The sequence below is a fragment of the Sceloporus undulatus genome, chromosome 1, assembly GCF_019175285.1.
Source record: "Sceloporus undulatus isolate JIND9_A2432 ecotype Alabama chromosome 1, SceUnd_v1.1, whole genome shotgun sequence".
In the NCBI taxonomy this organism is placed as follows: Eukaryota; Metazoa; Chordata; class Lepidosauria; order Squamata; family Phrynosomatidae; genus Sceloporus; species Sceloporus undulatus.
The window spans coordinates 135,482,486-135,506,550 of NC_056522.1; the positions used below are offsets into that span (position 1 = coordinate 135,482,486).

The 24,065-nt window shown below is 38.7% G+C and overlaps 2 protein-coding genes across 2 annotated transcripts in view; both read left to right on the forward strand.

Annotated features, from left to right (window-relative positions):
• MYT1L (myelin transcription factor 1 like) overlaps nucleotides 1-24,065 on the forward strand; it is a 409,399-nt gene that overhangs the window by 156,925 nt on the left and 228,409 nt on the right.
• LOC121925341 (microtubule-associated protein RP/EB family member 3-like) lies at nucleotides 14,679-15,782 on the forward strand. Its single transcript, XM_042457400.1, has 2 exons — nucleotides 14,679-14,923; nucleotides 15,269-15,782. The coding sequence occupies exons 1-2, from the start codon at nucleotides 14,679-14,681 to the stop codon at nucleotides 15,780-15,782; spliced, it is 759 nt and encodes a 252-aa protein (XP_042313334.1).

Here is a 24,065-nt window from a genome sequence, read left to right on the forward strand (position 1 = left end):
CTTAATACTGAATGGACTAGACATCTGCCACAAAGACCTGCCTGTTATGAATTTGAGGTAGGGGAGTATGAAAGTGTCCCCATGTCAGGGATTCTTCTCTAATCTCACCTTTCTAATAGGAAGGGCCTAAACACCCTAAAAACACCAGATCTTGTGTTATCTTGAGAGCTAAGGAGGGTCAGCTCTGCTTAGTACTTGGATGGGAGACCACCAATGAATACCAGATGCTGTAGACTGTATTTCAAAGGAAGGAACTGATATCCATTCTATGCACAGCGCTGTGCAAATTTACAGTGCTTTATGAAATAAATAAATAAAATGAGTATTCCTTGCCTAAGAAAGTCCTATGAAATTCATGGCTCTGTTGCCTCAGAACCATCTTCACTCAAATCACTCCCCTTCATCAAAGGTCTCATTGCCCACCATCTGCAGACATATATGCTTAACTGCAACTATATGAATTTACATTGTTCCTTATTATCCTCTGGTTTTGACCGTTTCTTTGGGCACAGTGGAACTGCTCCCCCAATCACAGGTAAATGCCATGAGTGCAACAGCCTTCTCTACAAGATCTATTGTTTACTTTACAAGCTTCAAGGAAGTCTCTTGTCTTGCACATTGCACATACCATATATACTCAACTATAAGTTGACCTCCTGTCGAGGGCAGATTTTGGGGCCAAAATTATGGATTTTGATATGACGTATGGATAAGTCAAGGGTAAAATTTAGCAGCATGTAACAAAGAATGTAAAATATGAAGTAAAGGGAAACAGTGCTAAAGATCTTTAAAAATTTGGTCAGGCACCCTACAAGCTGAATGGATGTGCTCACCCTAAAGGCTGGATGGATGAGATATAGAGGAGGTTGATGCTTCTTTTAGGTGCTCCAATAAGAGATTAATTTCTCACCTTTGAACAGGGTATGGCTCCTTTTTTTGATAAGAGTTAACGTACGGTACTTACATTGAGCCGTGGATAAGTTGACCCAGGTTTTTTGGGTCAATTTTTTGACTAAAATTTCTAGATTTACTCTTGAGTATATACAGTATTTAGTAAAATGTGATCAGTTCCTAATCTTCCTGTTCTGTCTGTTGAGGAGGTCTATGTTCCTTATGTGTTAAATTTTCTGGTGCACTTCAAGATGTCTGGCTTGTGTTTATCCTCCCTAAGATATTGTCTAATAATATCTCAATGCTGGTAGGAACCCCTCATCTTAGACTTTCTGGTGAAGAAGTTCTTAAAAGTTGTACCCCCTGCCAAGAAAAGCTACTTCATGATCCCTCTCAGTTGTTTTAGCTCAAATGCCAAAATCCCACTTTAACTCTAGCAACAATTGAGTTGTGTTTGCTTACCTTAAAAATGATCTGTTTATTTATTTATTCATTCAATACAGTTTATAACAGTTAAAATAGATGCAGATAAAAAAAATCACATCATGCAAAAGTTAAAAATATGTGTTGTTGTGTGCCTTCAAGTCATTTTTTTTACTTATGGCAACCCTAAAGCCATAAGGATTTTTTTTTTTTGTGCAAGATCTGTTTAGCGTGGATTTGCCTTTGCTTTCCTCTGGGTCTGAGAGGGTGTGACTTGCCCAAGGTCACCCAGTGGGTCTCCATGACTGGGATTTGAACCCTGGTCTCTAGAGTTGTATTGCAATGCTCAAATTTCTATACCATGCTGGATTACATAGCTAAAGTGTAAATGGAATAAAAATCCTGAGTTACTTGAGGGAACGCCTCTCCCTACACAATCCGCCCTGCACTCTCAGAACAACCGGGAAGCATTTACTTGAGCATCCCAAAGTGAGATTAACAACCACTCACCAAAGAGCATTTATGGCTATGGTTCCTATGCATTGGAACAATCTCCTGGAAGAGATCCAACTTATCTCTACTCTGGATGCCTTTAAGAGGGTGTTGAAAACTTACCTCTTCCGATTAGCTTAGAATATCACCCTCAAACAGAAGTCTACCTCAGGATGTTAATTGGAATCGGCACACAATATGTTTTAGATAGAACATTGTTTTATACTCTGATTTTAAATAATTGTTATTGGAACTATTTGTATTGTGTATTATGTTATTGTATTATATATTTTGACTGTAATCCTGCTTCGATCCATCGGGAGAGTCGGGAAAACATAAATAAAACTTATTATTATTATTATTAAATCAGGCTATTGTGAAAAGAACAAATAAGCACATTATAAAAGGCTCTATAAAAGGCTATATAAGCAATCAGCCTCAGAGTCCTGCTGAAACAAACAAACAAACAAAAAATCTTCACTTGCCTGTGGAAAAATTACCGGGAGGATGCCAGTCTAACCTTTCAAGAAGGTAGTTCCAAAGCCTGGAAGCAGTCACCAAGAAGGCTTTTTCTGCAGATCCCTCTACATGAATGTATGAAGATGGTGGAACATACAGAAGGAATATCGTAGAATCTCTCAAAACATGGGCAGACATATACAGTATAAGAGAATGTGTTTTTTTTCCAGATAATCTTGTTGCTGTGACTTCAGTCAGATGTGCAGAATAGTTGATAGCTCTCCATGCTGATCATCCTTATTTCTCCCCCCCCCTCACCCACACAGTTAAAGTGGTGCTGCATCCTGATATCTCCTTTGTCCTAAAGGTGATTTCTACCTTTCATCTTCAGCAAGATTTGACACTGCTGATACTGTATTCATACAGAACCCCTCGCCACTGTTAAAAATAGCATTGCATTCCTTACGTGTAAGAAGGGTACTGGCCTTCTCTGTCAGCTGGACAATGGCATTTTGTAAAATCTCATGACTTTTTGTGGGATATTGTGGTCCATAGAAAGTTTTCCACTTTCCTGCCAAATGATTTCAATTTGGACAGTGCAAACTACCTTACTCACCCGTGAGCTCCTTCACCTTCTCATTTCAGAAGGTCCAGAAAGTCACATTCTTCTAGAATGCATACTTTTATAGCCTTTTTGAAGGGTAGCCCACTACACAAATTGAGCAAACTGCAACTTGGTTACAACCTTTTACTCTCATCTCACATTATCAGTTATATCTGCAGACAACAGTTGATGCCTCTTCCATCTGTGGTGTTCTATCATCTCTGTTGTCCTGATGTGAATCCTCCTCTGGTGGTGAGCCATTGTGCAAATTATTCATATGTGTGAAACACCAACAGCATGACAAAGTAGAACAGGCTACCTGCTTATAACTGTGGTTCTTTGAGAGGTCTTCTGTGAATTTGCACAATCCTCTTTTGTCTCCCTTTCTACTTTGGCTTATATTATGGCAGAGACAGAAGTGAGGAAAGATCACTAAGGCATGCTTGAGTGGGTGAAGTGAAGGAGTGGTGGCAGACCTTCCTGCTGGAATCAGTCAACTCTGGAATCTTCCAAGAGGGGCTTCACACATGTGCAAAACTCATTTGTGTGAAATTACAGATGGCCACTTGAAGAACCATAGTTAATAGTAGACAAGTTGTTCTTTGCTCTTCTTTTGAAATAAGACCTTGGTGAGACCAGTTTTTCTGGGGAAAAACACTTTTGCATCAGGATGTCTACCATCAGATTTGGCATTCTTGAGCCAGAAACAATTTCAGGAAAGTTGAGTTTTCATATCTATCCGATGCAAAACTCACCTTTCCTGAAATTTGCCACTGTAAATAATTTATATTGCTGGTTTTCTGTTTTGTATGATTTTATTTTGTTGCATTGATTGGATTTTATGGTTTTTTAATTGTTGCTCCTGGGGTCTCTTATAAGCATGTGATGGTATAAATTAGTGGGATACAATTTTATATTTTTGTGAATTTGTGTTCTGTATAATCTATTAATCATAGTAACTGAATTTTGTAGGCAACGGCAGGAATGAGATTATGGCTACATTCATTGTAGGGTTTAACCATTCTGAAGATTCCTTTTGAATCTGACATTTACAAAGCATTTATTGACATTATAATAATAATAATAATAATAATAATAATAATAGGTTTTATTTTATACCCCAATCACTGGGAATCCGAGGGTTTACAATAGAGGGGATAACCGACAGTTCCCTGCCCACAGGCTTACATCTAAAGACACGACACAAAAGGAGAAGGGAATGGTGAGGGGGGGAGGGAATCAGGTTCCAGCATTCTTCTCTCCCTCTGAGGCCTGGACCAAGGCAGATGGACCGGGGGAGGGCTCTTCTTCTTCAGGCTAGCCCCTGATGGAACTGGGCCAGCCTACTCTCTCCCTCAGCTCTGGTTTGGGAGTCAGTGGGACCCGGGGGCACAATAGGGCAGGCGTATGGCCATTGCGGGGGCCATAACGCGAGGCGCCTCCCAGTGACTAGGGCTTAGCGAATATGTGAATGCATGGCAGAGATGCGGTCATACGTGTGCCTTAGCCCCTAGGTCATCCCATGCCTGGTGGGTGCCGGTTGTGGTTAATCAGACAAACGTGGGGTTGTTTGATTTCGCAGATCCTGACCTCATGCTTTGTGCCAACCCTACCAATGGTTTGCTTAATAAAGTTTGGCCTTTCCTCCAGCACGTTTAATTATTAATTTCCCCCTGCCCTTGTCTATTCATGTTTGCTATATTGCGATGGCCTTGATTGACCAAACTATTACGATTTGGTTGGTTGACTGTCAAAAACAATATTCTGCACAAATCCTTAGATTTTAAAAACAACAACAGAGAAATACCACAGATATAGAAGTGTAAGAAAGCATTTAATTCAATTAAAAGTACTTGCAATTTTCTGTGGTATTGTACCATATAAGACACTAGAAGCTGTGAAAATTGGCTCAGTATGCAGTTTCCTCATACAGCAAGTGATGAGATGAAATGCAGAAGCCAATTAACAACAAAACCTTTATGCAGAGATAAGCTGCAGGCATTTCGGTAGCCAACCAAGTGAAGGAAAATGTTTGCTAATAAGTCCTCTTTCTCAGTCCATCCAATCATGTGGTATTTTTGCAAGAGGAATGTAAAGTCTCTTGCATCACCTGCCCTATCATTTGTATCTTGCTGCAGTCTAGCATGGAACTAGATAGAAGAAGACGTACATCCTCACTTTCTTGGGGATGTGTGCTGCTTGGCCATCTAGGGGAATGCATGAGAATTGTGCCTATCAGAATGAATCCAAATTTTCTTCAAAGGAGAACAAAGTTGTATTATAATGACATCTAATGGAGTATTTATATAGCACTTGAAATGATTTAGGTTTGGCCAGCTCCAAAGAAGGTTATAGAAATATTGCCATCCCAAGTGAATCAACAGTATCCACTTGAATGGCTCCTGTCTTATCTAATTTCATTTCTGTTTGATGAGATAACATAATTTTTGTTGTTTTCTGCTCCTCCCTCTTTCCTGAACCATTACTGCAATTACTGGAGTTGACAAGACTAGGTTGTAATGGATCTGATTGAATATACAACCTTAAATGACACCTGATACATGGGGTGGTGGTGAAGAATCTAGGATAATTTATTTCAGGGAGGCAAACAGAATCAAAACCAGAAATTGAAATGGACCCTTATTCCCTCTCTCTCAGTGTATCTGAAAAATATAAGTGTAAATAAATTGAGATTGCCACTGTGGGATCTTTTTGCTGAAATAAACCAAAACTACCATCATGGTATGATAATATGCTCCCTGTCTGTAACCTGAATGATGCTGAGCAGATAAGTAAGTGTCTTTGGTGGATTCTTATGCTTCTGGGGTTTGTCTGGACTAGAGATAAGGGACAGGTCCAGCTTTTATAAGTCCCAGCCAACATGGCTAATAGTCAGGAAATGATGGGAGTTGTATTCTAGCTGCTCTTCCAATGTTATTCCATGTTGATTAAGCAGTAGAGGTGTATAACGTATTACTATTTTTACACTCATCCCTCCACATTTGTGGCTTTGATGTTTGCAGCTTTGATTATTCAAAGATTTTATTAATATGTTCTCTCTAGGAATATCTAGGTTTCTCCACATTTACAGGAATCCTATGCCCCTAACCCCAGCAAATGTGGAGGGACAAGGGTCGTTGTTCCAATGATTCTAGTTGCTTCATGCATTCTACCAAGGACCATAGTAATTTTCAATTATAGATTTTGTAAGAAAGTAAATCCATCAACCTGCCCAGCCCTATAAGTCAGAACTAAATTTGGTCTGCCCTCGTGCAGAACTGGTAACCCAAGTTTTGGCATGAGCCAGAGCCAAATAGGACCAGTTGTAGTCATAGCTGAACCCACAGCAGAAACAAACCTAAATTTTAGTGGTTTGACTCTAAGATTTATATTCTGTCCTGATTGATGGATCTTGGCACACTCTAAGGCTATGTCTGTCCACTTCTGATGTCAGAATTTAGGCAGTATAATCATTATGCAAAGAGCTGTAAAATGATTGAAACTAATTGGACTTTGCCCACTCCTCATTTTAGTACTGCCAAGTGTACAGCAATAGAAAAATCTCTGAGGTCTGGCATTCTCAGTGATTATTCCTGCTGAGGACCCAGCCTAATTAACTGTATCATAGTATGAGAGTCAGTGTCACAGTCCCACTTGCCAAAAGTTATAGAAACCAGGAAGAAAAAAGGGAGATTTAATAGCTAGCTATTTCAAGAAATTCTCATTTTTTCCCAAGTACCACATCCACCCACCTCTTTATGTCTCCTATTTTATTTGACTTTTCACACAACAAGCAATCAAGAAAATAATAAGCCCCTAAAGGAGAGGGGGAAAAACCCCCTATATAACCCTTAGAGGGGAAAAAAGAGCTATGAAAATCTCCCACTGTTTCTTGTTTCCTTGCTAAAGCTTTGATCACCCTCTGTCACCAAATCTCATCAGACCAGCTGGTTGTTACTCTCTTATTTTATTTCTTAAAATGTTCAAAGCTGTGGGTCATTTTGAAAAAGGGACAGCAACATTCAGTCAGTTCACACCAGATTTTGGAAATTTACAAGTGCAGTCCACTGAATTCTCCTCCCAACCAACCCTTCCTCACACATCAGAGCCAGGACTGTATGCTAATGACTGAGTTCTCAATTTGCCTTGTTCATAAACCATTCTCTTCATTCATCTTTCAAATGCTAGGCGTTGAACTTTTTTTTCTGTTTCACGATCCACAGAGTAGCCTTCTTACCTCTAAAAGAAGAGAAGTAACAAGCATATCTTGGATGTTCATAAATGTCATCAAATGTTTTCAGGAAGTCATGTAGCCAAGAAAGACCATTTAGGGGAATTCCCATTCCCATTTCACTGGCCTTCTTTGTCAGCTGCACAATGGCATTTTGTAAACATTTTGTAAGAAGTTTGAATAACTCTGTGTTAGCTCAACCTCAGTAAATCCAAGGACATTTTTAGAACTGCTGCAGATTTCTTAGTTGTGATATTCTGCTGGCATGTAGATTAATGGAGCAAACTGCTCCTACAGTGGCAGAATCACTTGTAGAATGGGCTCCTATAAAAGTATGTACTGTATATTGTATATCATTATATAATAATAATAATAATAATAATAATAATAATTTTATTTATATGCCGCCCTTCCTTCGATCAGGGCGGCTCACAACATATTAAAAACAGTCATACAGATGCCAATAATGCTCTAGGAAGTCTAGCTATGTGAGATTTTTTTAAAATTAAAATTTTATTATTAAAAAACACACACATACATACTGTATTTTTTGGCGTATAAGACTACTTTTTAACCCGGGAAAATCTTCTCAAAAGTCGGGGGTCGTCTTATACGCCAGGTGTCATCTTATAGGGCAGGTGCTGAAACTTCTGAGCCGGACTGGAGAATCTGCAGTCACCACATATGTAACTGAAGGGCAGAGCAAGCTGCAGGTGTCCGGGATGCCTGGGGTATAAAAAAAAGAGACATGTTTGCAATACCGCTCTGATAGTCTTGGAGACAGGGAGAGCTGGACAGGCAGGGAGAGCTGACCAATTCAAGCAGGCTTTGTATACAACAAGTTTTCCTGCTAAGTACCTGCATGTCATAAGCATTTGAATTAAAATTACCATATTGAAATCAAATCTGATGCTTTTTAGATTTTTATTTGGTGTGCGTTGGAAGAGGGGTAGTCTTATACGGCGAGTATATCCCAAACTCTATGTTTTAACTGGAAAAGTTGGGGGTCGTCTTATACGCCCAGTCGTCTTATATGCCAGAAAATACGGGTACATACAAAATCTTACAAATATCAATCGTATAAGATAAGAAAGATATAAGCAAATGAACATGTGCAATTGTATACATTAGTTACCATTCATTAATCTAACATCTTTAATTCATACATGCATTTATCTACTACTACTAGGCAGCTTATCTGTATTTTTTCAACTTCTGACCATTATATTAACATATTCTAATTCGTATTATATCTGTTCTATTCCAATAACATCTTCATTCTTGTTTCTTCAATCATTACCCAACTACTCCTTCCTTCTTTTCTTTACCTTTAGTTTTATCTTTCCCCTCCTTTCTCTGTTCTTTACCCCTTTCTAATTCCTTTTTAGTCTTTAATCAACCATTCCTTAATCTTTCTTACATCATCCAACCTTTCTGCTCCTTTCCCTCTGTTCCTTCCTTCCACTTTCCCCTTCCATTCTCACCTACTCTAACCTCTTCTCACATACTCTTACCTTCAGTCACATACCTTTACCTTCATAAGTCATCCATACTAACTTCCTTCCTAATGATCACTGATTATTATTTCATTCCTGTCTTCCTGGCTTTCGTTCCCTATATTTTTTCCCCGCTATGAGACATTTGACTCTGGCTAATCACTGCATATGTAGACATCTAGAAAACTGCACTATGTATTGCATGTTTTGAATGGTACTATGGTCTCTCTCATTCACACACACACTTCAGTTGTTAATAGAGTCAATGTGCAATATCATCTACACATTTAATAATTTGTCAGTATATACACACAAGTATATACACACAAGTGCTGATTTATGAATTATTGAATCATGTTACAAAAAGTAATCCCTGCTCTTCATACGTATGTTCTGGATTTTTTTGAAAATGACTTTGACTTTATACAAAAATGCACTGTGGGTAGGGGCTCTCAGATTCTCCCTTTGTATTCTGAAGCCTATTGCTAAATCTTTCTTTCAGGTACATGGCAAGGGTTTCAGATAAGCAGCACAGAGGAAGTATTATCCTATGCTGTAATGTACAAATTGGCATCGATGGTGTGTACCCACCCTGTTAAGTGGGGTGCCATACTTCCTTTCTAAATGCAATGGCTGGCATATCTTTACTGTGTAAAAATGACACGTTACTTGATTCTTTTATGGGCGCATTGATTATTTTTCTTCAACAAACTTCTTCAGTACAGCTGTCTTTTCACTTAATGAATCCATGGGAAAGCAATAAATTCCTGAAGTTTGTTCTCTCTCTCTGTTCACTTCTCAGTGAGATGGTCTGAAAAAACACAGGGCAAGATTTTTAGATCTCAGTAAACATGTTTGTAAAATGCAAACACTTAAGTGGGAAAGAAAGTTCAACAAATATCTTCTTTTCACAACAATCTTCTGTGAATATGGCAAGAATTTTGTTCTCCAGGAGAGCAAATATACCACAGGACCTAAATCTGTTTCTTTTTAAGTGTGGCAGGGATGTCAGAGGAGTCATGCAGCCAGCAAACAACCCTTCCTTTCCTCCTAAGTTGAAACTGTGCATTTAAACCATGTTCCTGGTTTCATGGTTTGTCAGCCTGATGTGTGATGCCATCCTATGAAATGTGTGACAAAAATCCCACTCAAGGGAGGGCACAGCCAAAACTTTTCAAGGAAAAGAATGGGAAGCAAAGTAAAATTCATTTAGCAAACTTGCAATTAAGTTTCTACAAGCTTTTGCTTCTATGTTCAACATTTTTCATGTCAATAATTTACTATAATGAACAGTGGAAAAGATCTACACAGGGCAGAGATGAATTTGAGTTTTAAGTGAATTCAGCTAGATTTTCACATGACAATGATCTTTTTGAATTTTGTAAACTCCATATTTAAATCAGGAAACAATGTATACCTTTGGGGGGATGTGTTAGAAAGATAAGGTTGTTTGAACCTTGTAATCTGTTTACAGACTGTTCTTGGGTTGATCTTGCTATTTGGTTTCAATCTTAATCCTTTTCTGTGTATTTTTAAATACAAGATATGTTAAAAAAGAAAAAAAAGATGGTGATTTTCCACAAGCAACCTGGCAAAAGTAGCTTTGCATAATGATCTTCTAATCATAACTGTATCTTGGAAGAGGGTGTGATGCGTGACAAAATGATAAATAATGCTATTTCCACCAAGAATAAGCTCATTGAATCAATTGTTGAATAATGACCCAAATCCCATTGAGTAGATGGTCTACTCTAGTTGGGGTTAGCAACTGGATTCAGGCTGTTCAAGTCCCATTAAATATAATGGCAGAGCAAAATGGTGTCCCTTAGATAAAATGGGAAATCAAGGTTTGCTATTAGGCATTTATACTTTTTTGGAATATTTTCAAGCAGTGGATGCTTGAATCCATGGATAAAAATCCGTGGATAAAGGGGGCCGACTGTACTGTATATACCCGTGTATAAGTCTAGAAATTTTAATCAAAAAATTGACCCAAAAACTTGAATTATCAACAGGACAGTATAAGTACTGTACGTTAACTCTTATTAAAAAAGGAACCATCACCTTCTCTGAGTAGAGCGGTGAAAGATGAGAGCTTAGTGTGCCCCAGGAGCACTGATCCCTGCTACTCTCTATGCCATGGGGACACTTCTGAATGAAGTTGAATGCATGGGCAGGAACATGGTGGCAGTGGCAGCTCTTTGGCACTTCCCCTCAAAGGAGCACTGTGATGATGAGACTCATCCACCCAACTACTTTTTCTGATGGCAGCACAATGGGGCTTTCCCCCCTAACCGCTGGCACCAATTATGTGACAGAGACACTCAAAATCAGGACTCTCTTAAATGCACTATAACTCACTTGCTCTCTGGGTTTCAAATCCCCCCCCCCCCGAAAATAAAGCTTGGCACCTATTATCTAATGTGTCCCAAACTTAAAAGGCCTTCTCTCTCTGCTTGTAGCATTTTAAATATCTTTCTGAGATCACTTTGGACAACTACTTGTTGAAAAATAAAGGAAAAACTTTATTTACAAGTCAATTTGTTTACAGTATCTTTCTTGTGGATGGAATTGAAGAGTGATATAGTGTATAGCAGCTTTGATAGTTACAAGGTATAACAACCCCCCCCCCCCCCAATTTTACTAGTGGTTCCTATGTTACTGTTTCACACAAACCTTTGTCTTAAGTTGTATATCCTTTCTGGTACACTGTGACTTCCCTAGTCACCCTACTTAAACTCCCACACTTGAACTCTCTTAGTTCCAACCACCACTCAAGCACTTATAGTAATTTCCACAGCCTTTCTGGGTGTTATCCCACCAGATATCACTGGATATCTTTAACCAAGGACTTTTTAGTCCCTAACCTGGGTACTAAAAACCCTTTCCAACTGGCTCTCTCAGCAATATATTCCAGCCAGCTTGGCTGTTAAAACCCATCAGGGTCTAATAAACCTCAAACTCAGAGCTCTGTCCCTATCTAACTCACACACACTCCTCTCTTCCTATATACTTACTCTTGGGAGTAGCCTCACCTTTTCTAGCTTCACTCCCTTGGACTGTTCAAACCTCACTCCTATTGGTTGTTCAAACATTTCAATCTGCCTGTTTTGTCCATAAGCACCAAGAGGAATCATGCTTTAATAAGACATTTCTGTATATTGGTCAGGTTCTTTGGATTAAAATCAGGCAAAATGAGTACATTACAGTTGAAAACTATAATCACTGCTAATGTAGTCACCATTGTATTTGTTTTGCCTTTTCATCCATTTTCTTATCCCCACCTGTTCCTGGTCGCCTTCCTCATTTAACACAGAGCCACAATTTACCATAGTTCCCTCCTCATCCTTCCAGCCTTTAGGGTGAGCATGAACAGTCATGCCTGCCAGAATTTTGTAAATTCTTCAGCATCATTTTCTTTTGGTTTGTCTTTTATTTATATTCTTTGTACATGCCCCTAACTTTTACCCTTGATATATCCACCGTCAATATCAGAATCCATAATTTTGGCTCCAAAATTTGCCCTTGACTTATATGAACCAAACTTATAAGTCGAATATACAGTATATGGTAAGATGTTAACCACATGAAAAAATGGTCATTGTGAAATGAGCTCTTGAATTAGACAATCCTATTTATCCTCCAAAGAAAGATAATGCTTTTAATTTGCCCAGGATGGACATTGGCTTCCCTTTACTACCGATTGTCATGTGCAATGTAGTGTTTGCTAATGGCAAAGGTATCCAAAATTGTGACGCCCTGCTTGTAAACATCCCAAGGCATTTCACTGGCAGCTGGTAAATTGGGACTGCATGGACCTTTTTCTACGACCATTCTCATGTTTTTATATAAACTTCCCTGAGACATGTAATTCTTCATACGTCTCCATAGAGTCCAAGAAAAGATTGTCAAACGAGAAGATTTAGGTTTCTGAGAACTACCTTAAAGAGCTATGGGAAATAACTATCTAAGGAAACTGTGGAATCTTTTCCCCTGGTGATTTTCAGGAGAAATGGGGTGGGGGAGGCATAAAGCCAAGTGCACAAAGGATGATCTAGTTATTCTGAGATCTAAATCAGTGCAGTATTATGAACTCCATTACTGTTGAGCTTCTTTACAGTTCAATTCTAGATAATGTTATATATAAAGATGAGAAATCTCCCTTGGGGACTGATACTATAAAAATTTGTCCACTATCTATTCCAAATTGCTCCTTGAGGCTGTCTTCCCACCCACCCCTGCATTTTGTGTGATTCACGTTGGTGCTAAGCAAAGTGTCAGGACATTCCATTTTTATGAATGCATTAATGATTAAATAGCAACAGCTTGATTCTCCGTCAGATATTAAGAGGAATGCTATATATCCAACAACTTAAAAGAAAAAAGTAGGAGCAGGTTCAAAACAGTATAAAAGGTCAGGACTTCACATTTCTCTGTAATTTTTGATATTAAATTATCAACAACTAAGAAGGAAAAAAATGGGCAGGTTTAAACACAGTGTAGAAAAAAAATCCTTCAGATTTGTCTGTAACTTTGGATTATGACATACATACAAGAGAATGTGACAGTCAAAGTATAAATAGAAATTAGATATTCACACATCTTGAGATAGTCACACATCTTGAGAGCCAGCATGGTGCAGTGGTTGGAGTATTAGGCTAGAACACTGACAGACTAGGGTTCAAATCCCTGCTCAGTCATGGAAACCCACTGGGTAACCTTAGGCAAGTCACACTCTCTTATCTTCAGATGAGGCCAAAGGCAAACCCACTCTGAAAACATTCTGCCAAAAAAACCCTGTGATAGGTTTTCTTTAGAGATGCCTTAAGTCAGAAATGACTTGAAGGCTCACAACAGTAAAACATGTTTCACAAAATTATTCTGTGCAGAAATACAAGTGTGTTTTTTTTAAATGCAAAACCCTTTTCTCTGTGTGCAGAGAACACCATTTCGAGGCACCAGTGTGTACATGTGTGTGGGTGATATAAAATTAGTGTTTATGCACCAAAAAAAAATGGTTTTTGCACAAGAAGCCCATGTGTATTTTTGAAAATAATGGTACATTCTACATAAAGATTATCCTTTTTCCAGGGCTGAAATACAAAACTTTGCAAAACCCTCACAGTTTTTTTGATGCATACAAACAAACAACCCAAAAAACCAACATTCTTTTAACACCTAAAACACTAATTTTACTTTTAAAAACCCCTCCCTCCTCTGGGTTTCTGATATGTGTTTTTGGATGAAAAGTCTTTATTTTTAGACACAAAGAAACATTCTTTTTGTGCACCCTGTATTTATTGTTTCCAGTAAGTAACGTGGGCTGTGTGTGTGTGTGTGTGTGTGTGTGTGTGTGTACTATTAGCCAAGAAACATAATTTTTCCACAAGCAATTTTTGTAGTTAGCAGGAAATGCGAGTGTGTGTATGTTTCTGTGCCACAGTGTAGTTTTTCACACTCCTCCCCCAATTTTAGCACAAAACCCCATTGTATTTATGTGCAGGATAATTTCATGAAACGCTTGGGGATATAGCAATGCTTAAATGAGAAGTGTTCAGTAGTATGCATTTATTCCTGCAGTATGGAGAAGGCTGGAAACTATTTGTTCTCATGAAACAGTTGAATATTTACACCTCTAGGCTGAGATCAGTATTTTGATAGGTTCCTATCTTTGAATCAGTGTTACTTTGCTTACTGTCCGACTGAAGGCTAACCTTCACCCTTGCAAATTGAAATAGGTTTTGTTCACAATTTCTCGTATTTGGCTTATCCATCTTGTCCACAGTCTTGATTGATTTCCCAGTGCCTATCAAGGAAAAGGCATCTTACAACATGCTGCTGCCAGCATCTTGCATCATTGTGGGGATGGCATCATCAAGACAATGAATGGTCATTGGTCCCTAGTCAGAGCCGGCGGCTTGGTCGCTCCCTTGGGGCTGAGGTGCGGAAGGAGTCGGTTGGAGGAAGCCGCTCCGCCGGAGGAGGATGCTGCTGCTGAGGAGGACGAGGAACAGGAGGAGGAGGGTGACAGAGCCAGGCCCCTGCTCCCGCGCCGCTGCCGCTGCCGCCACCACCTTGATGCATGGCCAGCAATGTTTTATCCACATCTGTGACTAGTGAGAACCTGAGTTGCCATGACATGCTAGCATGGGTCAATGAGTCCTTGCATCTCACCTACACCAAGATTGAACAGCTATGCTCAGGAGCACAATACTGCCACTTGATGGCAATGTCGGGCTGCATCCACCTGAGGAAAGTGAAATTCCAGGCCAAGCTGAAGCATGAATACATCCACAACTTCAGGCTACTTCAGGCTGCTTTTAAAAGCCCCCCCGGACTTGGAACTCTCTTCCTGATGAGCTCCGCTCGGCCCCCTCCCTTGAGTTTTTAAAAAAAACAACTTTAAGACTTATCTCTTCCGCCAAGCTTTCCTCCACATGTCCTAACTGTTATCTTCTCCTGTGTATTGTGAATGTTTTGACTGGATTGTTTACTGTTTTTTACTGGTTTTAATTATTATAATTGAATGATGGATTTTAATGATGTATTGTACTGTTTTAATATGGGGGGATTGTTGTTGTTATAATCTGTATTTTACTATGTTGTAAACCGCCGTGATCGAAGGAATGGCGGTATATAAATAAAGCCTCATTCATTCATTCATTCATTCATGACGGGCATGAATAAAATCATCCCAGCGGAGAGGTTGGTGAAGGAGAAGTTCCAGGACAACGTTGAGTTCATTCAGTGGTTTAAGAAATTCTTTGATGCCAACTACGATGGGAAGGAGTATAACCCGCTGCTGGCAAGGCAAGGCCAGGATCTACCTCCTCTTTCAAAAGCGGTTATAACTATTGTGCAGAAGAATCCTCCTTTGGCCTGGAATGGCAGCAGTGAAGCAGATGACCAGATCTTGAAACTAAACCAGCAGTTTATTGACCTGAAATTGACAGTGGATAACATGGACAGGAAGGTTGATCTATGCCTTCAGAAACTTTGCCAAATTGAGATGTACCAGAAGCAAGCCAGGCCACAGACTGAATTTGCAACATCAGAGTCATGGACAAAGTCAAACTCAGGAATTCAGCAGTTCATGAGCAGACCATCTACTTCTGTTACGTTATTGGCAGAAATCAGTATTAACATGTCCTGCCCTGGAGAGTCTGGCATTTTACAACAGGCTTAAACACATGGGACTGTCTGAACATTGAGAGGAGACTTTGGTTCCAAACCAGAGAAAATTATGTTACGTATTTCTTGATTAGTTCTCTGAAGTTTAATTATGCTGTCCAGGCACAATGGAAATCTTAAAGTTTAGCATCTCACAGCAAAAATAAATAATAAATAAATAAATAAATAAGTCAGTGAACACAGTTGGCTCTGAACTCCACAGTGTGTTTTGTGGCAAGGCCACAAAGTTCAATTTTGGTGTCATCAAACCAGAAAACCTTCTTCTACAAGTTTTCTGCATTCCTTTTTTGAAAATTTCAAATGATTTTTTGATTCAAATGGCTTTCAAATTCAAATGGCTTTCATCTTGCTTCTGTTTCAGAAAGCATAGCTTTGTGGGGTATCTAGGTGATAATTATATCATGGATGTCTTCTCCTATCACAACGGTGGGTCTCTTCAGCTCCTTCATTGTAACCATAGGCCTGTTGGTTGCTTCTGTAACTAATGTTCTCCTTATCTATGGACTGAGCTTTAGTGGCTGGCTTTCTGTAGCTGGAGCTGCAGTTGAGCCATTGTCTTTTCATTTTATAACAACAGATGCTTCTAGAATTGTTCACATTCTAGAAGACACACACAGAGAGACACAGCCCTGATTGGTGCTTGCTTCTGGCCATGTTTTGATAGTTCCTTGGTTACCATAATACTGTTTGTTTAGATATACCCTCCAACAGACTGTGGCCTATCAGAAGCCTCTTTATTAATCTGAGATCATGTAGCATTGGAATTGTATATAAGTAAGCTTGATTCTACTACTTCTGTGATCTCTAGATGAAGTGCAATGTATCATACCTTAAGTAAGGCCTGCCACAGCCAAGGAGATGAACGATTCTGCAATTAACAAGTGTCTGCTTAGTTTGATTAATTTAGGTTTTGTATCATAATAAAAAATATTTGCATTGTCACAGCACTAATTTTCTTGTGGGCATCAAGTGGTAACAGTGCTAGTTAAATACATTTCAGTTCTTGGTTTCAAAACAATATGTGGAAAAGTGATAGGGACAGGAAAATTTCTGCAATGCACAGTAGTGTCTGTGGTTGTCTCCCTACAACATTCTCCCTATATAAATTCATGCTTAGTTTTCTTATCTTATGGAAAAAAGTAAATATCATTGTTTGACATTCATGTGATATCTGGACAATGGCAATAGCAATGTATGTTGTTGTTTTTTCAGTGTAAGAATATTACATAATTCAATCTATCAAAATGGTGAATACATTACTTGTTGTCTCTCAGATGTGAAATCCACTGTTCAACAGCATTGTCTTTCTTAGGATAATGTACAGTTGGCTCTTCTTATACACAGATTTTTTTATACATGGATTCAAGCATCGACGATTTGAAAATTTTCCCAAAAAAGTATACATTTCAAATATCAAACCTTGATTTTCCATTTTTCATAAGGGACACCATTTTGCTATGTCATTCTATTTAATGGGACTTGAGCATACACGGATTTTGTTATACATGGGGGATCTTGGAACCAAACCCCAGTGGATAACAAGGGTCCACTGTATAGGCAAGCTTCATATATAATTTGTTGTTATTAACTGTCATCAACTGTTATTAACTTTGACTTATGATGGCCCTATGAATGAGAAACCTCCAAGTCACCTTAATCAACAGCCCTGCTCAGATCTTGTAGATTCAGGGCTGTGCTTCTTTGAATGGGTCTATCCATCTGTAATGTGATCGTCTTTTTGGTCTTTCTCTTTTTCTGCTGTCTTCTTCATTATCAAGCATTGTTTTTCTAGTGAGTCATATCTTCTTATAATCTGGCCAAAGTACAGCAGCCTCTGTTTAGTCATATTGGCCTCTGGCAGAATTCAGGTTTGATTTGTTTTAGGACCCATTTATTTATTTACTTTTTATCTGTCCAAGGTATTTGGAGAACTCTTATTTAAATGGGCAAATCTTCTGAGATATGAAAAATCAAGTGCTGAAAGTAAACATTGGGCCTTGAAAGGGGAGAGTTACAAAAGAAATGTTACAAGTCATTGGAGTGAAGAACAGTTGGGGAGCAGTTTGAAGATTGGGGCTTGGCAAGCAACTGAAGAACAATGGCCTTTCTTGGCTTGTCCTCTCATTCTTTTCTCTTACTATGGTCCCTTGATTCACCAGGTTACACACTCTGAGGGGCTGGGTGAAGTCAGAGCTACTAGCTTGGAGACAAGAGATTGATTTACCAAAATCCATGCCATCAGATGTGAATCTTATTGAATCCTTTTGCATTTCTGCAACTTGTTTATTATGGTTCACACAGTGCTGGGCATTTAGATAATTAAGTGGAGAGTTTTTCTCATACCCCCACTTACCTCTGAGAAGACATGGAAAGGCCATGGATTTAAGTAAATGATTTTTTTTGCTCCATACCAATAGCTCCAACCTTATCAAAACCTCTTGGCTTTTCTCCTTTCCCTCTCCTAGCCTGCTTGAAGATGAAGTGATCCCTATCCCTCACTGATTTTGTAGCCAACCATTTATTTCTGTACTTGCAGTGGATCAATGCCCTGTATTTGAAATTAACATATAACTTACTAACTACTTACTTTGCCTTACTAACTTTTAACATATGGTGGGGAATCTTTTGGCATTCCAAAAATCTCTGATCTACAACTCCTAACAGCCTGTTTGATGAATAATGATAGAAGGTCAATATCTGGAGAGCTGTAGAAATTCCATCCCCTACTTTTAACATCACTGTTTATTCACTTTAAAAAAAAACAAGTTCTAGGTTTGCACGTTGGACTCTGACTCTGGGTGCCAGGTTTCAAATCCATACTTGGCCATGAAACCTACTGGGCAAGTCACACTCTCTCAGCCTCAAAGGAAGACAAAGGCAAACACACTTTGAACAAATCTTGACAAGAAAACCCTGTGATAGGTTCATCTTAGAGCCACCATAACTCAGAAACAGTTTGAGGGCACACATCAACAAGAAGGGCAAATGAACAGTGCATGTGTTGGTGAGAACTGGTGAGCAGAAAAAAGAGAAGAGACACATTATAGTGAGAAAACTAAACTGAACAGGTGGTAACATAATACAGGTTCCAACCTAACAGTTTTCAGGCCTGTGGAATTCCCATTATCTCTATAAAACAATCATATAATGGAGGGAAGGGAATGCAGTGTATGGGGGGGGGGTTTCAGGGTTGAGAGAAAACAGGCCATTCTCTGTAAATCTGGTCTGCCTGGTCCAGTAACGTATTAACTAATATTAACTAATTCCATCATCAGGGTTAGCAGCAATAAATTAATTTTCTAGTTTTTAGCATTTGAATTAACTTTCAGATCTATGTGAAGTTGAAGGCTTTCATGGCCGGCATCCATAGTTTTTTGTGGGTTTTGAGGGCTATGTAGACATGTTCTAGAAGAGTTTATTCTCTGAAGATGCCAGCCACAGATGCTGGCGAAATGTCAGGAATAAACTTTTCTAGAACATGGCCACATAGCCCCAAAAACCCAGAAAAAACTTTCAGATCTACAATTCTAAGATGCTCTAGTTTCACCAATGGCTCAAATAAAAATATATGACATTTTTATATTGATCGGGATGAACATTTTCTCAGCTGCAGTGAATACGTTGCCAAAGTAGCAACAATCTGTTTCCTAGCACAGCAGTAGAAAGTTTTGTTAATATTGGTAGATACAGGTTTCCCTCTGATATTAGACATAAGCAACACACAAAATAATTCTTTTTTTTTAAAGAACATTTCAATCAATTTATTTTAATTTCTTGGAGTTGCCACTATTCATTGGAAAACAGAGCCCTGCTGCAAAGATTAAAGAAGGGTTGGGAGATGAGAAGACTCTCTGAGGTACTGCTGGTAGGATTTCTAGAGGAAAGGAGATGGGGACAGGAAGCTGAGCAGACCCCTTTGGAGAGATTAGATAGGGAACTAGACATTGCTGCTGTACTTTAACTGATAAAACAGATAAATATGGAAGCTTGAGACTCTGAGAAGCTACCCTGCCATATATAGAACCAGGGTAGATGATGGGAATAAGTTTGAAGTTGGGGCATTAACCACATAAGTAAAACAAGGGGGACTAACATATAAACAAACCTGAAGGGAGATTGTTGATTGATCATAGTAAAAAGCCTTGAAATTACCCTGCTTATGTAAATAAGTTGCTGTCCTCTATGCTGGAGCTCTTCCCTTTCCACAGACAGAATGGCTGAGGTTCCCTATGAGTATTTTCTTCTCAATAGCATCCTCACATCTTAATAGTTGCCTGAAGAGGACTTTCTCTCAGACATCACATTGGTGGCTGGATATTACTTTTCTCAAGCAAAAACATAAAGGAACTCTGCTTCTGGCTGCTAATCTTTCATGCTAGTGCTGTATAGCTGGATGCCGTCTGCAGTTTGGTGTGTTGCAACTGTTGCTTACAAACCTCTGCTCTCTAGTGGGAGTAGCGTAAAATGACTTAGTGATCTTTGAGAATTAACATGGGGGTTTTAGGGTGAAATAGCCACTGGAGATCCTTATTTTCGTGTAACTGATTGGAAAACAAAATGAACTTTACAAGCTGGATAGTGACATATGAGCAGTCCATCAAAACCACTGTATTTGCTCTAGGATTCCAGTTCATTGCATGGAAGGAAGAGTGAATATTTTTAATTGACAGCTTCATTTTCAAACAACATGGCTTGCACATTTTAAAGAGACAGGAAAACTATTTTAAAGAGACAGGAAAACCATGCTAGCGGTTAGAAATTCCCAGTATTAACACTGGTAAGGATACAACAGAGAGCCTTCTTGGTGGTTTCTCCCAAGTTATGGAATTCCCTTTACCACTTGCAGGTAAAGTTCTTCTCATTTAAGGAAAGCTTTTAGTGTAAGATGCAGATAAAGCTTGTGTGTGTGTGTGTTGTGTTTTTATTTTATTGTGTATTAATTATCTTTTAATACTGTTTTTAACATGTTTTAATGCTCTTTTTAACTGTTTTTAACTTGTGGATTTAAAATAGAAATTTAGTTTAATTTTGTCTGAACTTTTGTATTAACTGTTTTTTAAATTATATTGTGCTTTTAAAATGTTGTACGGTGCCGTCAATGCCATGTTGGATGAAAGGTGGAATAGTAAATATATAACACTCTCCTTTTCCACTTACTCGGGTATTCCATGTCAGCTTACACTCTGTGTGTTTTACATATATAGCCCTCGTATTACTCCTAGAAAAGTTCAGTTCCTTCTGTCAGCCTTTATCAGCCCTATTCTGAAACTTCCTACAAAGCTGTGCAAAAATCTGCAGACTTTAGGGGAAACTTCATTCTGTCATCTATAAAAGACTTTTATATTCCCCCCTCACCTTTGTATTAATGTCCTTTGTATTAATATTTAAGCATTTGCATAAAGACTGAATGGGGTGGGGGATGTCTGAACAAATGGATTGCTAAGCCAGCTAAACAATTTTTTCCTGTCTCTCTGTGTTTATCTTGCTATATCATGACTTTTTGGCTGAGTAATTCTTCTCTCACACACAAACACAAAAAAGCAGTGGGCCAATAATATTTTCAGATATGTTGTGTGGAAAAAACAAGGGACTGTCATGTCATGTGATATTAATCTCATAGTCAGATGGACACCATTTCTAAGAAGTTACCAGAAGTCTTGGGAGCCCCTATGGAAATACATCTCTAACTCCACTGGACAACAGTAACCAACCTAATAGCCAAGACCCCTGATATATATTGTCCTTGTGTTTGGTCCCTGAGAAACTGCTGCATTCTGTCCATACTGTGGCTCCTCTCTTGTGGTATAATCTCCAGTGGGTTTTCCCCCAACTTGCCATCTTCTTCTTCATTTTCTCCTCCTGACCTCTTTTTCTGATTTGTTCTTGTCTGCCATAGATAATATGAGAAGATATGAGCCATGTTCAATGACACCAAAATCCTATCTAGGCAGGCATTTTATTACTAGAGTGGCCGATCAGATGCTACACCAAAAAAACCAAGCTTTTAGTCCTTCCACAGCTTTTCAAGCAAGTAGCGTTTAGATTCACGCATCTTGTTTCTGCAAGTACTATATAGCCATCATATATCTAGGCATCTGGTTTTGTGAAGCAGGAAGAAAAACCCCTTGCCTTCTTTTGCCATACAATGCAAAGTTGTTCACATTTCTGTTATGTTTTCTACTTGGTCCCCCTCACCCCAGCCTGAAGAGCTCCAAAGTATTTATTACAGCCGAGTTGATCATTTGCATTGTCCTTTTCTGCATTTTTCCCATTGAACAATACCAATGACTGGTATGATGACTGGAACTTTAGATAATGTTTCAAGTTCAGCTGTACCATAGAGTTGTAGAAACGTATTTTAAAAATGTCAGTTTTATTTTTGAATTCTCTCAAAAATCTTCAACAAAGATTCTGCCTTTTTTAGCCACCACACATTGTTGTTATTGAAGCACATTTTGGCCTTGAGTCGGAGTATCCCAGCTTGTTTGGTTCAGTTTTTAGTTCTGGAGTGTGGCTTAGTTTTGCTTTCCACCGTTTCATCTTGTGCGTCATCTAAACACCCCACCTCAAAGCAGTTAAAAGCTTTTTTATTTGACCAGTGCAGACTATCTCAGTGTTGACTTTTTGTTTGTTTTTAACTATATTTGCCAAGATTTATCACACTTGGTGGAAATGCATGGCAATAAGATAGCAATCAGAATGAAGAACAGGAGAAGGAGGAGAGCTGCTTTTTATTGTTTTCATTGACTTCACTGGTATAGATGTGATTTATGCCAATCACACTTCTGTGGAAAATATTTGGAGAGTGCAGTAATCCAATTTACATGGTTTCTGCTGCGTTTTAAACTGAATTGTGGCTAAAGTCATCTTTAGCTATAGTGATTCTGCTTCCAAAATCTGGCTTGTTGGTGAACAGACATTTTCCTTTCACTTAAGCAGTGCTTAGCACTATTTGCAGCATTTGTCTCCAGAGCCTAAATGCAGCCTTTTTCTGTTGGTTCACACTTTACAAAACTTGTAAAGTTTTGTATATGTGTAAACATTTAGAAGACTAGGATTGTAGTCATTCCAAGCCCATATATAATGGGAGAAATCCAAACTTTGGAAACATTACTTTTGGAGGCCACAGCTCCTAGAATCCTAAGTCCCATGCTAGTTGTTGTTGTTTTTTTTAATGACATTTCTCAATTCCAAGTTCTGATTAACTCCCACTAAACTTAGTGAATAGTTTGTTAGGACCGAAGGTGAGCTTGCATGTCAGACAAAGAAAGTTATTTATTATTATCTGCTATAAGTTTCAAGGATCTAAATCCTTTCTTGAAACTTTCAGCAGACCTATTGTACATACACAACCACTGCTATTAGAAGAATAACCAGCGAAGTGGTACTGGCTTGCCTGGATGACAAGAAGATAATTACAGAGAAGATATTTTCTGTTGCACTCAGTACAGTACAGGTACAATGCCATTTTTGTGCCCAAAGTCATACCTGAGCTACAGAATTGAATTTGAGCATCCTTCACCTAAGCAAATACAACCAATTTTTCCTGATTGTCCTTTCCGAGCAGGACAAAACAGAGGAGGAGATGGCAATGCATTTATATATGAAGCTTTGAAAGTAAATCTGTCAGACATCAGGGAGTTCTGCCAGAGCACCAATCCAAAGTAGTGAGTAATATTGGATACACAATCTTCTACTGAAAAGGAAGCCAAGGGAGGCCAATGTAATTATTGGATACATAATACCAAATGTTTTGGACTCACTATGGCATTACCATTCATGTAGTTTATACAGACAAGAAAGACAATATCAAGTTAGAAATTTTATAGAGCATAAGTATAATAGTGGTTTCTGAAATTCTGATAAATATCTCTAAAAGAATGAGGAAGAATACAATACTGAAATGCATTCAGTATAAAGTATGAAAGGTGATTATGAAGTAGAGTAAATTTGGGCCTCTTTTGTTTTTGTTGTTGTGTGCCTTCAATTCATTTCTGACATCTGATAAACCTAAGACAAATCCAGCATGGGTTTTCTTGGTAAGACTTGTTCAGAGGAGGTTTGCCATTGCCTTTCCCTGAGGCTGAGAGTATGTGATTTGCAGATTTGGGCTTCACCAACTGCATAGGCTACAGTAGCTGCTCCCTCTGATCCTCATGGTTTAGAGATCTGGGAAAAACTCACAGGCCTATCTGAGCTAGACTGAACACTAGACAGTGGATCCTTACATTTGTATGGTGTAAAGATATTAACTGGAGGGTCACCACTAGAGGCAAGA

Bases quoted from the DNA above. Each gene is read 5' to 3' on its own strand.
- LOC121925341 (XM_042457400.1), top strand. From the start codon at position 14,679: ATGGCCAGCAATGTTTTATCCACATCTGTGACTAGTGAGAACCTGAGT. The intron at 14,924-15,268 runs CCCCCCCGGACT...TCATTCATTCAT, and splicing joins CTTCAGGCTGCTTTTAAAAG to GACGGGCATGAATAAAATCA.